At 38.3% G+C, this 16,580-nt stretch overlaps 1 protein-coding gene across 1 annotated transcript in view; it reads right to left on the bottom strand.

Moving 5' to 3' along the window:
* Positions 1–14,369, bottom strand: part of LOC149301640 (uncharacterized) — a 146,579-nt gene extending 132,210 nt beyond the window's left edge. Inside the window, exons 1-2 of the mRNA XM_089484129.1 lie at positions 14,311–14,369; positions 13,340–13,460 (exon numbers count right to left, since the gene is read on the bottom strand). Coding sequence (XP_089340255.1) covers positions 13,340–13,460; positions 14,311–14,334 — 145 coding nt within the window. The 5' untranslated portion in view covers positions 14,335–14,369. The remainder of the gene's footprint in view (positions 1–13,339; positions 13,461–14,310) is intronic.
* Positions 14,370–16,580: the final 2,211 nt, after the last annotated feature.

Genomic DNA, 16,580 nt, shown 5'->3' with positions numbered 1-16,580 from the left:
AATTAGAATTAGAAATCGATAGAATCTTCAGAATCAACTCAATAGTGGCCAGAGAAAGGAAAGTTCCAAGGGATATTGTAATATGTTTGGTGAGGATGAAAATAAAGGAATTAATAATTAGGAAAAGCTACACAGAGAAATTAATGGTGGAAAATGAAGAGATAAGAGTGTTTAAGGATATACCGAGTCAAATCTTAAAGAGGAGACAAGATTATAAATTTCTAACAAAGCTACTGGCAAAAGAAGAAATAGGGTTTAGATGGGATGGAGTAGAAGGCCTCTCTCTCAATTATAAGCAAAAAAGGTATAGAGTAGATACAATAGAAAAGGCAAAGGAGATTTATGAAAGAATTAAGCAAGGTTCTGAAGAGAAGAAATAAGGAGAAAGTAAATACACATATATATTTAAGATAGAAACCCGAAAATAAAGCCATTGACAAGGATAGATAGAATTTGAAGAAAACAAAGATGGGGATAAAATGTGTAATTTGGAATGTGAAAGGATTAAACTCAGGTGCAAAAAGGAAACATGTATTTCATTTTGTAGAAAAACAGAAAGCTGACGTCATTTGTTTACAAGAAACGCATATTAATAAAAGGGACATAAAATATTTAAGAAACGGAAAATTAGGGATACATTATGTGTCGGCATGTGAAAAAAGAAAAAGAGGAGTGGTCATATATGTGGGAAAAGATGTACAGAGCAAAGAGATAATGAATGATCAGAATGGAAGGATGGTGGCAGTAGAAGTTAAAATTAGGGATACAAGAATGTTAATAATAGGAATTTATGCGCCCTTTGAGGAGAAGGAGGTTTTTTTTAGAGAAGTACAAGATATAATTTTAGAACAGAAAATGGACAAAGTAATTGTAATGGGTGATTGGAATGGGGTATTTAACCCAAAAGAGGATAGATCGATAGTTAAAGAAAAAAAGAAAAAAAGTAAGGGACTACATGGGAAACTCCCGAAAATAGTATGGGACTTAAAAAAAAACTGTGCACTAGAAGAAGCATGGGAGTATAAATATGGCAAAGAAAAAGGATTTACATTCTACTCAGAAAGGCATAAATCCATGTCAAGGATAGACATGTTCGTCATGTCTAAAGTAATGCTACCGGATATTAATAAAATAGAAATATTACCTAAAATAGTATCAGATCATAGTCCGGTAGCTCTAAATTTAAATGAAAAAAGGAAAGAATGGGCATGGAGATTAAATGAGTCATTGTTAGAAACAAAAGAGTGTGTAGAATATGTAAAGAAAGAATTAGAATGGTTTTTCAAAGAAAACGGAGGAGTGGGGATAAGAGCGAAAGTAGTATGGGATACATGTAAAGCATTTATGAGGGGAATTTTCCTAAAAATGGGGTATGAAAAAAAGAAGAAGAGAGAAGGAAAGATGAAGAGGCTAATGGAAAAACTTAAAGGGAAAGAAAGAGAATTGAGAGAAAACCCGAAAGATAATAAAATAAGACAGGAGGTAAAGAAGGCACAAATACAACTCAATGAAGAATTGAATAAGGAAGTAGAATGGCAATTAAAAAGGAATAAACAAAAATTCTTTGAAGAGGCAAATAAGCCGGGAAAGTGGCTTGCACAAAGAATAAGGAAAATACAGGAGAAAAAGTTAATTACAGAATTAAGAGATGGAGATAAATTGTATAAAGAACAAAGAGACTTAAGGAGGATCTTCAAAGAATTTTATGAGGACTTGTATAAAGAGAGAAAGATAGGAGAGGTGGAACAAGATAAGATTAGGAAATATTTGGAAAGGCAAGAAATAACAACCTTAGAAAAAGAGGAGCAAGATAGGCTCAATGCTCCAATTTCAGATAAAGAAATAAAAGAGGCAATTAGGAAGGCTAAAAGCGGATCATCACCTGGACCTGATGGGCTACCAGCCTGTTTCTATAAAAAATTAGAAGAAACATTAATACCTCAATTGAGGGAGATGTATAATAAAATAGGAGAGGAAGGAAAGCCGGACTCATGGAAATATAATAACATAGTGGTGATATTAAAAGAAGGAAAGGATGCAAAAGAACCCAAAAACTATAGGCCAATATCACTTATAAACAATGATTATAAAATACTAACCTCAATATTAGCGGATAGAATAAAAGTAATATTGGAGGAAAGAATTCATAAGGATCAGAACGGGTTCCTACCAGGAAGGCAAATGAATGAGAATATAAGAACAGTGATAGACATATTAGAATATTATAACACAAAAAAAGAAAAGAAAGCTGCTATTATATTTCTCGATTCAGAAAAGGCATATGACAATATAAGGTGGGAATTTATGTATGAGCTAATGAAGAAAATACAAGTTGGAGAAAAATTCTTAAAATGGATAATAGAATTATATAAAGATCAAAAAGCGAAGGTGATAGTAAATGGAGAAAAATCGGAGGAAATGGAGATACAAAAAGGGACAAGGCAGGGGTGCCCATTGTCCCCGCTGTTATACATTATGATTATTGAGGTTCTATTACAGAAAATAAGACAAAATGAAAAAATACAAGGAGTAAGGATTAAAGATCAATGTTACAAGGTTAAAGCATACGCAGACGATATAGCAGTATATATGGAAAATCCGCTAATCAGTATAAAAGAATTAAAGAATACTATAGAAGAATTTGGAGAAGTAGCCGGGTTAAAGATCAATGAGGAAAAAACTGTTATAATTACAAAAAATATGACAAAACAAGAGGAGATAGAACTAGAGGAAATGACAAAATTCAAAATCCAAAAGAAAGTTAAATACCTGGGAGTGTGGATTACAAAAAGGGTAGGAGAGCTATATACAAACAATTATCAAAAAAAATGGAGGGAGATAAAGGAGGAATTAGGGAGATGGGCAAGGTTACGACTCTCTTTACTAGGGAGAATGGCGGCAATAAAAATGAGTGTGCTGCCCAAGCTCCTATATTTATTCCAGAACCTTCCAATTATAAATACAGACAAGTGCTTTAGGGAATGGAGAAAGGAGTTGGCAAATTTTATATGGGAGGGGAGGAAAGCACGAATAAAATGGGATAATTTGATAGATAAGAAAGGTAGAGGTGGCATGGGGGTACCAGAACTGCAAAAATACTATTATGCATGCGGAATGGTATGGATCGAAGAATGGATTAAGTTGAAAAATGATAGACTTTTATGTTTAGAAGGTTATAACATGAAGTATGGATGGCATGCATACTTAATATATAAGAAATGGAAGGAGGATAAAGAATTCAAAAACCATATTATAAGAAAAGGACTATTAAGGATATGGGAACATTACAAGAACAAGTTTTACAGGAATATACCCCGATGGACATCACCGCAGGAGGCGCAGTTTGGGAAGTTTAAAAGAGGTAAAGAGCAATGGATAAGATATGAACAAATAATAGAGGAAGATAGAAAAGGGAATTTAAAAATTAAGTCTAGAGAAAAATTAGAAATGGAAAATATGAGTATAGAATGGTTCCCATACAAACAACTGGAGGAAAAATTTAAGAAAGATGTAAAACAAGAGGGAATAGAAAATCATAATAATGAGCTAGATGAGATAATCTTGGAAACACAGAATAAAAAGAAAATATCCAAATACTATGATGTGTTGTTAGAAAGGGATCTGGAAAAGGACAGGATAAAGGATAATATGATAAAATGGAGTCAAATACTGCAACATAACATAGAGCTGGATGAATGGGAGAAAACGTGGGAGAAAACGAATAAGTTTACCTTAGCCCAAAACTTGAAAGAAAACTATTATAAAATGTTTTATTTGTGGTATATTACGCCAGTTAAGATATTTAAGATGTATAAAAACATAAATAAGACATGCTGGAAATGTAAAAAGGCAGAAGGGTCCTTTTACCACATGTGGTGGATCTGTATAAAAGCGAAACAATATTGGAAGGGGGTGCATAGTGTGATCAAAGATATAACAGGAGGAAGATTTCATAAGATCCCGGAACTATATTTGTTAAATATGACCTGTAAAATAGAAAAAGCAATAGAGAAGAAATATTGGAAGATAATTTTGTATATGATCTCGACGGCAAGATTATTATACGCACAAAGATGGAAAACAGAACAAATACCAACCATAGAGGACTGGTTTAATAAGGTGATGGAAATGAAAGAGGCGGACAGACTCTCTAGAAGTATAAAAAGAAATGAAGAAGAAGAAGAAGAAGAAGATAAGGATGTGTGGAATACAATAGAACAATACTGGAATAGTGTAATGTGAATAGAGGAATGTAAAGCAGAAAAGATAAAGAAATAGGAAATGGGTTTTAGGTAGGGAGAGGGGAGGGAAGGGAGGAGAAGAGGGGGAGAGGAGGGATAGGGGAAGGGGGAAGGGAAGGGGATGGAGAATATGTAAGTGGAGAAAGCGAATGTAAATAGATGTGTGAAATATAATAAAATGTTAATAAAAAAAAAAAAAAAAAAAAAAGAAAGGGGCATCTATTGTAGACGCCCCTGAACCCGGGCACCACCATTTTGACGTCGTGGATGCGTAGCGTCTGGATGTTGTGTGGCGGAAGTGATGCCGTGAGTGTGCGACTAGTGCCTCGCGGCACCACTTCTAGGGTGCTGAAAGAAGCACCATTTCCGAGGTTCTTTTTTGCTGCGTCTGGGAATCGCATGGTTTGGCCACTCCGGTTCCCGGACGCAGCAACCGGCGGTGCTGGCAAACCGCCGCTTTCAGGAAGTCTGTAACGCGCCATAGTTGGTGTGAGTGACCCGAGCATAACCCTGTTCTGGATGCCCCAAATTCATATAATGATTGTATCCTTACTCCTAGGAGCTAGCAAAGAAGAGATTGTAGGTGAACCTCCATAAAGAAATCAGTGGAAGCAGATAGTCAGACAGTTGAAAAATATTCCAATAAATATATGTAAAAATACTTTGATTGAAAAGTGGCCTCATTTCCTGTGAGACTGCCATAGAGTGTTGAGTCAGAGCACATGGCATGATGCAAGCTAACTGCAGAAAATGCTTCATGCTGTGAGGCACCAGGAAATGACTCACAACCAATACAAGATACAGCTCACATGCGGATTGGTGTGGGTTGGAGTTGTGTGTACAAGAGATTATGAAGTTGATGGAAGTCAGAGAGGAGAGCTGGTACATATTTGTTTTCTATTGCAACTCAAGCTAAAGAACCTCCAAGGACTTGGAGGAAATCAACTGTGTCTGTGAGTTATTTTTAAGTGTGGAAAGTGGTTAGTGCATTGCCAATGCCTATATCTGGAGATTTGCTTCTGTTCTTGCTGTGTTATTATTGAGCTCTGGGAGTGTTGCCTTCAGACTGTGCTATACATTGGCTTTGAATGGGACCAGAATTCAGAGCCAAGAAGGACCTGAGAGCTGGTGTGATAATCCTTTTTGACTGAAGTATTTCCACCATTTAATTCAGTTTCAGACAATTCTTTCCCTACACAAAAAACTTTCTAAAGCAATTTAAGCCTTTTTGAATGCTTGGTTTCTGCCCACAAGCAACAATTTCAGTATAAATATACTGTTGTTCAGCGTCAGTCCAGTTGCAGACAGACCCTCTGTTGATTTACATTGCTAAACACCTCTCTACACTCGCCAGCCCCACTTGCCATTGAAGTTACTGTCTTCTCTCCGAGAAGAGAGAAATAAAGTGAGAAGAGAGAAATAAAGAAAAGGATAAGAGGGAAAGAGAAAGTGCTAATATGCAAAGAGAGGAAAGGACACAAAGGAAGGCTCAAGGAGAAAAAGGTAATCAGGAGACAAAGGGGCTGAATACAGACCATCAAGAAAACAAGAAAGCAGAAGAGGGCACCACAGGAGGGACATAAAAATTAGTGTAGAAGGCTAATTGGAATATAAGGACCCGGGCTGAAAAGCAAAGGAAAAATGGGATTTAAGTTAATTTCATGGAATGTAAAGAGAATAAGTCAGGAAAGGAAAAGAAGGCATGTAATGCATTACTTGGAGAAAAATAATTTTGATTTACTATGTTTACAGGAAACTAAAATGAAAGATGGGGACATAAAATATTTATGTAATAGGAAACTGGGAACTTTATTTTGTGCAACAGTAAATAAAAGGAAAAGGGGCATTGCTATTTTTGTAAATAAAAGATATGAAGCAAAACTTGTGAAAAAAGATAAAGATGGTAGATTGCTTTGTGTAGAAATGCTACTGGATAATGTGAAATATGTGATATGTAATGTTTATGCCCCACTAGAAAGGAAAGAAATGTTTTATAAAAATTTGGCAGAGAATATAAGGGAATTTGAAAACGACAACTTAATTATAACTGGGGACTTTAATGGCGTGATAAACCCTTTGAGGGACAGGAAATCCCAGAAAAAAACAAACCAACAATTCCAAGGAAAGCTGCCTAAAAGTTTCTTTAATATGAAGGAGGAATTTAATTTGATAGATGTTTGGACACATTGCAATGGGGATAAAGAAGGGTTTACTTTTTATTCGGATGCACACAAGTCCCTATCAAGACTAGACTTAGTGTTGCTTACAAAAACAGTGGAAACTAAGGTAAAAAAAATGGAAATATGGCCAAGGACTTTTTCTGACCATAATAAGATAGAACTGGAATTAAATGACAATTGGAATAGAAATAAAGGTTGGGGATTAAATGAGGATATTCTGGAGGATGAAGATTTTGTAAATAGGGTTAAAAAGAGTTGAAGTTTTTCTTTGAGACAAATAGTGGAAAGGAGAATGAAATGAAAGTAGTGTGGGATACAAGCAAGGCATTTGTAAGAGGATTATTTATACAAAGAATGATGGAAATTAAAAGGAAAGAAAGACAAAAGGAGGAAAAAATTAGAAATGAGCTTAAAATGAAAGAACAAGAGCTACAACAAGTAAAGAAAAATAAAAAATTAGTAAATGAAATAAAGATTTTGAAAAGGACAATTGGAAAGAAAAATAACAGAGGAGATTGCCATTAACTTAAAAAAATTAAAACAAAATCAATTTGAAAACGCAAATAAAATAAGTAGGTGGATGGCTAATAGATTAAAGAACGAGAGAGAGAAAAAGATGATAACGCAAATTAATCAAAATAACATAATTATAACGGAACAGGAGAAAATTAAGAATGCCTTTGTTTCATACTTTAAAAAATTATTTGAGGAACAGGAAGGGAGTGTACCTGTTGAGAAACAGATAACAGAACTGCATGAACACAATGAAATAAGAATAAATTTGGATCAGAAGGAGAAATTAAACGCGGAAATAACATCAGATGAAATAAAAAACGCAAAAGCCTCTGGGATAGATGGGCTTACGTCAAAATACTATAAAGTTTTTGAAACAGAACTACAAGAACCTTTAAAGAAAGCATACAATTTAATTCAAACAGAGGAGAAACCAGAAACATGGGGAAAAACTTTAATATCTTTGATACCAAAAGAAGGTAAAGATGAAAAATTAATGAGTAACTATGAGCCAATCTCCTTAATGAATAACGATTATAAGATTTGGGCGTTTATTATGGCAAATAGACTTAAGATAATATTGAATGATATAATAAAAAAAGATCAGAATGGTTTCCTGCCTAGGAGGAAGATTAAAAATAATATAAGAACTATAATAAATGTACTGGACTATTATAACATGCATAATGAAAAAAAGACGGCGCTGTTGTTTGTTGACGCGGAAAAAGCGTTCGATAGTATCAGTTGGAAATTTATGTTTAATTTATTAAAGGTAATGGATTTAGGGCAAAACTTTATTAAATGTGTGGAGGAAATATATAAAAAGCAAACAGCATGATTAATAGTTAATGGAGAACTAACGGAGGAATTTACTATAAGAAGGGGAACAAGACAAGGATGTCCGCTGTCACCCTTACTGTTTATAATAGTATTGGAATATATGTTGAATAAGATAAGGAAAAATCAGAGGATAAGAGGAACTAAAGTACGAGGAGAAGAAACTAAAGTACAAGCTTATGCGGATGATTTGGTGGTAATCCTTGAAGATCCGATAGTAAATATTGAAAGTCTGTTATTTGAATTAAATTGGTTTGGAAAATTATCAGGATTTAAAGTAAATAAAGGTAAATCGGTGATAATAGCTAAAAATATGAATAAAGAGGAAAAAGAAATGTTAAAGAAAAAACAGGATTTGAAATATTGAACAAGGTAAAATATTTAGTAATCTGGATTTCAAATAACAATATGAATCTTTTTGATAATAACTATAAGGCAATGTTGAATAGATTGAGTAGATGGGCAAAACTAAATTTGTCTATCCTAGGTAAGATTAATGCAATAAAAATGTCCACCCTACCAAAGATTTTGTTTATCTTTATGAATTTACCAATAACTAATAATAATAAAATTAAAGATCAGTGGAATAGGGAATTTAAAAAATGTATTTGGAAGGGAGGTAAGGCGAGAATTAGGTGTAATAATATAAAGGAGAAGAAAGAGAACGGGGGATGTGCCATGCCAGATATTAAAACATATAGGTGGGTGTGTGATATGCTCTGGCTGCAGGATTGGATTAAGCTAAAAGATAAAAGTATATTAAATTTGGAAGGAGCAATTCTTTGTTTTGGCTGGCAAGGACAGCTCTGGTATAATAAAGCTTTAGTACATCAAGATTTTTACTACAATCCAATTTGGAGGGTATTAATAGAGACATGGAATACAATTAAAGCCAAATTTTACTTTAAAATACCAGGATGGGTGTCAACTCATGAAGCCTTTGCTAATAGATGGGATGTACAAAATACTTGGTTAAGATATGATGATGTAGTAAAGATAACGAAAAACAGGAGTTGAGTATAAAAACTAGAGAACTAATTAAAGAAGGTAAAGAAATAAATTGGTACAGTTACCATCAAATACCATCAAAGAAGATATAAAAACAACGGGAATTAAATTAAAACCAGTAGAGTTGGACAAAATAATAATGGAGGACGGAGGAAAGAAAATAACAAAATATTACAATTTGTTTAGAGAAAGAGAGTTAGAAAGAGAGCCAATAAAACAATATATGACTGATTGTGCGAAAGATCTTGGGCATGAGATACCACTAGAAGCTTGGGAAAAATCTTGGAGGAAAACGAATTCATTTACTAGGTGCCAAGATCTTAAAGAAATTTTTTTAAAGATGAGTAATAGGTGGTACTACATGCCTGCTAGGCTAAAGAAGATGTTTAAAACTGAAAGAGACATTTGTTGGAATTCCCAAAAGGAAAAGGGAACAATGATCCACATGTGGTGGAAATGCGAAAGAGTTAAAAGTTTCTGGGAGGACATACATAAAACAATACAACAAATATAAAATACAAGAAAAAACCAGAGATTTATCTGTTGAATATGACACATTATTTGAGGGCAGAGGATGAGAATAAACTGAGGAGAATTATGTTATATATGATAATTCTTGCCAGGATGGTTATTGCAAAATACTGGAAAGCAAATGTAGAGTTACAAATAGACGAATGGTTATTAAAATTAAACCATATTAGAAAGTTAGATATACTCTCATGTAAACTTGAAGATAAGAAGAAAGATAAATTGGAAAAAGAATGGGGAGAAATATTGCTGTTTTTGGAAAAAAGATGGTGTCTGCACAAAAAACCTGGTTGATTTGATTATGTGAATATAGAAACAGATAGTTATATAACTGGACCAGGATGTGAATATATACTAGTTAAACAAGGTTAAAATGTATGATGAGATAATTTTTGGAGAATATGTATGGATATACAACCAGTATATAACCGATGGGAAAAGTGATAACAGGATTCTGTTTTATATACCATAAGTAGGAAATAATAATAATAATAATAATAATAATAATAATGACTTTATTTCTAGCCCGCCTTTCCAAAGATCAAGGCGGGTTACAGCACTAGACCATCCAACAGTACAATCCATAAAATACAATAAAAGCATCAATCAATATAACATCAGTTAAAACATACTACAATAAAAATAACTGTCCAAACTAGCACAATAGTGCAACAGTGAGGGGAGAGAAGGGGTTATCTCGAGGGTATTAGGGGTATGTATGGGTGGGTTTTTGTATTGTTGGGCTATGTATTGGTTTTGATGGTGTTTTTGTAAACTGCTGTGATCTACAAGGAATAGCGGTCTAGAAATAAAATTTCATTCATTCATTCATTCATGCCTGTTGGAAAAGGTGTGTTTTGAGCCCCTTTTTAAATTGGTCCAGAGAGGCGGCCGTTTAATATTTGGTTTTTTGGAGGGAAAATGGGTTGTATATGGAAAAATTGCAAGAAGCAAAAGAAGACAAATAAGCAACACAAAAGAAGATTTGTAAAGACAGGAAGTAAAGATACGAAGAACAAATGGTGATGTAAATAAATAAATATAAGGTTCACCATCATTGATCTAGGTAATGTATTACCATTAGCAAAGGCTCACACTATTCACCACTCCCACCTTTGTTACCTAGTTTGTGTGTGTGTGTGCGCGCACGCGCGTGAACACATATATGTATGTGTGTGTGTGTTTTACTTTCCCCCTAAATAAAACACAAAAACCTATTTGAAATGCCTCTGGAGTTCTGTGTGTTTCCCGGCCTGGTATAGTTGGGATGAATCCTGAGGTCACTGTTGCCCTAATCTCTCCTTTGAGCTAAGTATGAATTTCCCCTAAAATCATAGCACAATGATGGCGATTTGGGACACTTGGAGGGCAGGAAGAGTAAGTGGTGAGGAAGGGAGCAGGACAGCCCCCGTGCCTCCCTCCCCACAGAACTTTCCCTGCCCTCCAAGTGCCCCATTTGGGATACTTGGAGGGCAGGAAGGTTAAGTGGGGAGGAAGGGGGTTGGGCATCCCCCCTGCCTCCCTCCCCACAGACCTTTCCCTGCCCTCCAAGTGCCCCGTTTGGGACACTTGGAGGGCAGTAAGAGTAAGTGGAGAGGAAGGGAGCAGGGCAGCCCCCGTGCCTCCCTCCCCACAGACCTTTCCCTGCCCTCCAAGTGCCCCGTTTGGGATACTTGGAGGGCAGGAAGGATAAGTGGGGAGGAATGGGGCTGGGCAAAGTGCCACTTCTGGCACGTGTGGCATAGGTTCACCATCACTGTCATAGCACTTGTGAGTGTCCTCCCCAGACTCCAGAATTTTGAGTGACAAAGAGCCTCTGGAATCAACCATGGAGCTAAGCAAGCTCAGGTTGGAAAAGAAACATTAGAGAAAAAGGAATTTATGTGTTGCCATTTTCTCTCTTCATATGCATTGCTCATAATTGTTAAATGGAACCCCTAAATATATCTGAAAACAAGGGTCTGAGCCGGTTCTCACCAGTTCAGTTCTTAAAATCTGTCAGGTTGGTGGCTGCCTCCCAATCCCCAAGGCCCCTCTCCTGGCCCTTCCCAGAGGTCCCTTCCTGTCCACACAGAGCTAGGCAACCCTGGCTTTGCTCCTGCCTCCCCTTCCTGGCTCCCAGAGGCCTGATCCCCTTCCCTTTCTCCCTCCACTCTCCAACCTTCCCTCTTGCCCATCTGCACTGCTTCAGCATTTCACCTTCACCATCTCTTCCCTGCCTTTCTGTTTTTCACATTCCCTCCTTCTCTCTATCACAGACACACACCCAGAGAGTGTGATGCATAAAAGGGACACTTTGATGCCCATTTGTTCAGAATGGATGGATAATCAATACACAAGTGATTCATTGGGAAAGGCAGAGCAAGGGGGCTGGGAACTGGACTCGAATTTTGGTGAGGATCAAGCACCAGAGAGCAGCCTTAAAACAGCCTAAAGACATCTCTAAGACAGGGATGGACTACTGTCACATGGGGGGGTCATATTGGCTCTCAGGGGCACCCCCACATTGTATTGCCTAAAAATATGGAATAATGTTTTGCCCCTCAGTATCCCATTGCATCCCTTTGGGGAAGTGGAGGCCGTTTTACCACTGTTGAGCCCTCTCTGATCCATTGCATGGCAAATTTTCCCCAAGAACCATCTCCAGAGCCTCAAAAGGATGGAAGAGGGACCAAAAAGGGTAGGAACCTTGCTGAGCAATATGCTAAGTACCATTTGGGTGAGGAAAGCATTAATCTCCATGCTTCCTTCCCACAAAACCCTAAATTTCAGAATTAAAAAGTCCTTAGCTTGAACCAAAAGGTTTATTGAGAAACTCCAGCAGAAGCATCCATTAACTTGTCTAAGCAGTCTTTGAAGAGTCAGAATCTTTTCCCTCCGTCGTTTACTATCTCCACACTCCTCCCTTTCCTCTCCCTTCAGCCCCTAACCAACCCAGCTGCCAAGGTACCTCTTGCCTTCTTCTTCCACTGTTCTCATACCCCTCTCCCCCTGGGGCATGCCTGCCACCCAAATCTCACAAACCAGTCAGTTAATAGCCTCCACAACAGACTCCCTTCCTCCAAGCTGTTCTAGGCCCCATTATACTTACCAACGACTTAAAACTACTAACATTTAAACTACTAACAATTCCCCCCTAAACCGCAATCCCATTCTGGATGAACCACAGAAGCTGGTTCTGACAATTGGCAGTTTACGATGGGGTATTAAGAATCCTTATAAAGTGTAGAGCAATAGTACCTCACTAAACCACAAATTCAAATAATCTACAGGACGTTGTTATCTCAATTAAACTACACTTGAAAGGGATCTAGGACTCCCAGTAGACCACAAGTTGAACATGGACCAACAGTGTGATGCGGCAGCTAAAAAGGCCAATGTCATTCTAGGCTGCATCAATATGAGTATAGTTTCTTGATCAAGGGAAGTAATAGTGCCACTCTCTTCTGCTTTGGTCAGGCCTCCCTTGGAATAATCCTGTGTCCAGTTCTGGGCACCACAATTCAAAAGTATGTTGAAAAGTTTGAACATGCCAAGAGGAGGACAACCAAAGTGGTGAAGGATCTGGAAACCATCAAGCCCTATGAGGAATGGCTTAGAGAACTGGGTACGTTTAGCCTGGAGAAAAGAAAGTTAAGAGTGGATATGATATCCATGTTTAAATATTGGAAAGGGTCGTATTGATGATGCAGCAAGCTTGCTTTCTGCTGCTACAGAAAAAAGGAGACACCACAATGGATGCAAGCTGCAGGGAAAGAGGTTCCACCGAAATATTAGGAGGAATTTTGAGACAGTGCAATATACTCCCTTAGACTTTGGTGGAGTCCTCTTCTTTGGAGGTCTTTAAACAGAGGCTGGATGGTGCTTGGAATGTGTATTCCTGCATGGCAGAAGAGGGTTGAAGTGAATGGCCCTTGTGGTCTATTCCAACTCTATGATTCTATAAGTCTTGTGGAATCATAGCACCATGATAATTTAGCATAAAAGGGACCTCAGTCTTCATAGAAAGGAGAATGGATTACGGTTCCTTACCCACAGAGGCCACATTGTGATAATTCTCCATCATCACATAACTGTACATCAGTCTCTGTTCCTTTGTCAACAGTTTCCATTCCTCCTCAGTGAAATATACAGCCACATCTGCAAAGGTCACCTGCAACAGAAAATAGCCCTCATCCAGAAAGTGACTAAGCAAAAGGGGAGGAAAGCACATGGTGCATCCCAAATATTATTTCATCACTTCACAATTCATTCCAGGAAATAAACTTTAAATTCTGTCAGCAAGAAAAAAAGCTACTGCCTTCGAGATCCAGTTTGTTTGGAATCCTTTCAATATAATATACAATATAATAAACAATATAATTTCGGCCATGTCTGGGATATAGAGGATGGATTATGATACTCACTATCCCACCACATACAGTACATTTAGCCACCAAAGAATTATAGTGCATGTAGATATTTCTTGCCACATTTCAGAGGCCAAAGTTAATTTTAACAAACTGTTGTGGGGAGCACTGTGGGCTTGAGGGCCACTGGGACCACCCCATATTTAGACCCAGACATGTTCTACCATGTCCCCCAACATTTCACAGATGGGAAAAGGAAGACACATGTAGACAAGCAACACAAAAGGTGGTCAAGATGGCCAAAGTTGTTTATGAAGAAGATCACACAAGCTAGGAAGTGCACAACAGTTTGCTTTTGCTTCAGTCTCCTGGGAAGGGCAATATCCTGCCTCTTTCTTTCCCCTCCTCTCCCCACTTTTGAGTTGATGGGGGGCAAACTGAATGGCATTCAGGAGCTGAAGTGAGCTGAGAAGGGGGAAAGTGGGAGGAGGGGAGACCAACCGGGACATGTTTGGAAGCGCCTGAAAAAGTGGGGCGACAGAGGATTAACCAGGACTGTCTCTGGTAAATTGGGAGAGTATGTTCCCCGCTTGCTTTCATGAACTATCCCAGCAGTGACACAGATGAAACTAATAGTCAAGAACCTCGACTCACCAAAGAGTTCTTGTACGTCTGCATCCTCTTTCTCTGGGAGCCCAACTCCCTCCGCTTGGCCTCTCTGTCAGCCATCAGGTGGGCAGGGGTCCTGGTGGTCTGGCCCTTGGGTCACTTCCAGCAAAAGGTGCCCCAAAGTTGTGTCCAAGGGGCCGAGATGCAGTTCCTGAGAAAAGAGACCAGAGATTCAAAAAAGGACGCAAATTGGATCTCCTATAAAGAATCGGTGCAAATAGAACTGGTTCTAGAATAAAGACACAAGAAGATCGTAATTATCAGGGTATTATCTTTCATGGTTCTTTTACAGACAATTAAGAGAGCTCTTCCTAATGGATAAAAAACAATCCGGTATTTGCAAATCAGACTCTGATCTAGAACAAGAAATTATGTCAAATAAAGATGCCTTGTTAGCAAGACTTTATAATTGTATTCTTAAAATCTGTACATAAGAGAACATTATTAAAGAAAATGTGATCAGATGGTCTCAAAACTTTGGTTTTGTAATTGAATTAGACCATTGGGAATACACTTGGAAAAAAAGATTGAACTATACTTGCAGCCAAAACATCAAACAGAGAGTTATTATAAAACATTTTGATGGTATTTAACATGAGAGAGAATAAGCAAGATGTATAAGAATTGCAGTAATTTGTGTTGAAAATGTGAAAAGGAGCAGGGCTCAATCTATCAAATGTGGTGGAATTGTGGGAAAGCGATACAATTTTGGAAGTTGATTTATTATTAGTTTCCGGGCCTATTAGTTTCTGGGCACAGTAGAAAGTGTTGATTATAACCTTTCAAAACCTACATGGCTTGGGTCCAACCTATTTGAGGGATCGCCTGCTTCCATATAATCTGCCCCACTGCACCCTCAGGTCCTCTGGGAGGAATCTATTGCAGCCTTTAAAAACCAGACTGTGTAAATTTACAGCGCTTCATAAATAAAGGTTAATAATAATAATAATAATAATAATGGTACCCTCCTCTCCTTAAAAAAGTATTAAATCCAAAGCAATATTTAAAAAACAGAAAAAACAACAAACAAACAAACAAAATGGACAAACTCTCAAGAGGAATTAGATAGGAGCCTCCTTCTCTCTCTGGAGCCTCAGGAGAGAAAGAGAGGCCTCTGCTCAACTGAGACTCAGAGAAGGTTCTGGAACATTATTCCTCACAGTTACAAGCAGCACAAAATGGCCATAAGAACACAAAATGGCCTCCGGAACACAAAATGGCCGCCAGAACACAAAATGGCCTCTGGAACACAAAATGGCCACCAGAACACAAAATGGCCTCTGGAACACAAAATGGCCGCCAGAACACAAAATAGCCTCCGGATCACAAAATGGCCTCCGGATCACAAAATGGCCGCCAGAACACAAAATGGCCTCTGGAACACAAAATGGCCGCCAGAACACAAAATGGCCTCTGGAACACAAAATGGCCGCCAGAACACAAAATGGCCTCTGGAACACAAAATGGCCGCCAGAACACAAAATGGCCTCTGGAACACAAAATGGCTGCCTCTTCCTAAGCACTTGGCATTTGGCAGTTTGAGGCCTTCAGGGAACCCAAAAGGGAGGATGAAGGGGCCCCAAAGTCAGAAGGATCCTCAAACAGGATTTCCAAACCTTAACAACACCTAAAATGCAAAACCAAAAGTACATTCCCAGAGTTCCATAGCACTGAGCCATGGCCATTACAGTGGTGCAGAACAAGAAGGCCCAGTGATGGTGGCATTAATGATGATTAAGGTCTGGGGGCAGCTCTATCCTCCCCCCCAGGCCTGATATCATCATCATCTTTGCTACAACATGAGAGCCACCATTAAAAGCATTGAAATCCCCTTTGGGGAGTCCCACTCTCCCACCTTCAGAGAGAGTGGGCCATGCTTAGAAGGACTGCTGGGCCTCCTTCCTCCCCACCTTAATGGCAGTGGCCAAAGGAAAGCAGCAGCAGCAGTAGACCAGGCCCAGCCGGACCTCAGTGCAGCAGTGAAGCCTAGTGGTTCCAGGCCTTGTCTCTCTGCTGTCGCTTCACTTCACTTCACTCCCCTCTCTCTCCTTCCTTCCTTCCTCCCTTAATGTCTGTCTGTCTCCTTCTCCCTCTAAAACTCTACTCCTCTCTCACTCTTCTGCGCGCAAAGCTAAATAGAGAAGCTGAAGCTCCGCCTCTTCTTGAAGCTGGCCAATGGGCAGAGCAGCTGGAAGACCACGCCCACTGCCCCAGACTCACATTTGTGTTCTGGCTGCCATTTTGTTCTGCTTGTG

Source organism: Sceloporus occidentalis, unplaced genomic scaffold, assembly GCF_023333645.1.
Source record: "Sceloporus occidentalis isolate IW3139 unplaced genomic scaffold, rSceOcc1.0.p SCAF_21, whole genome shotgun sequence".
NCBI lineage: Eukaryota > Metazoa > Chordata > Lepidosauria > Squamata > Phrynosomatidae > Sceloporus > Sceloporus occidentalis.
The sequence above is the reverse complement of the archived record's forward strand: the minus strand, read 5'-3'. Positions and strand labels throughout refer to the sequence as shown.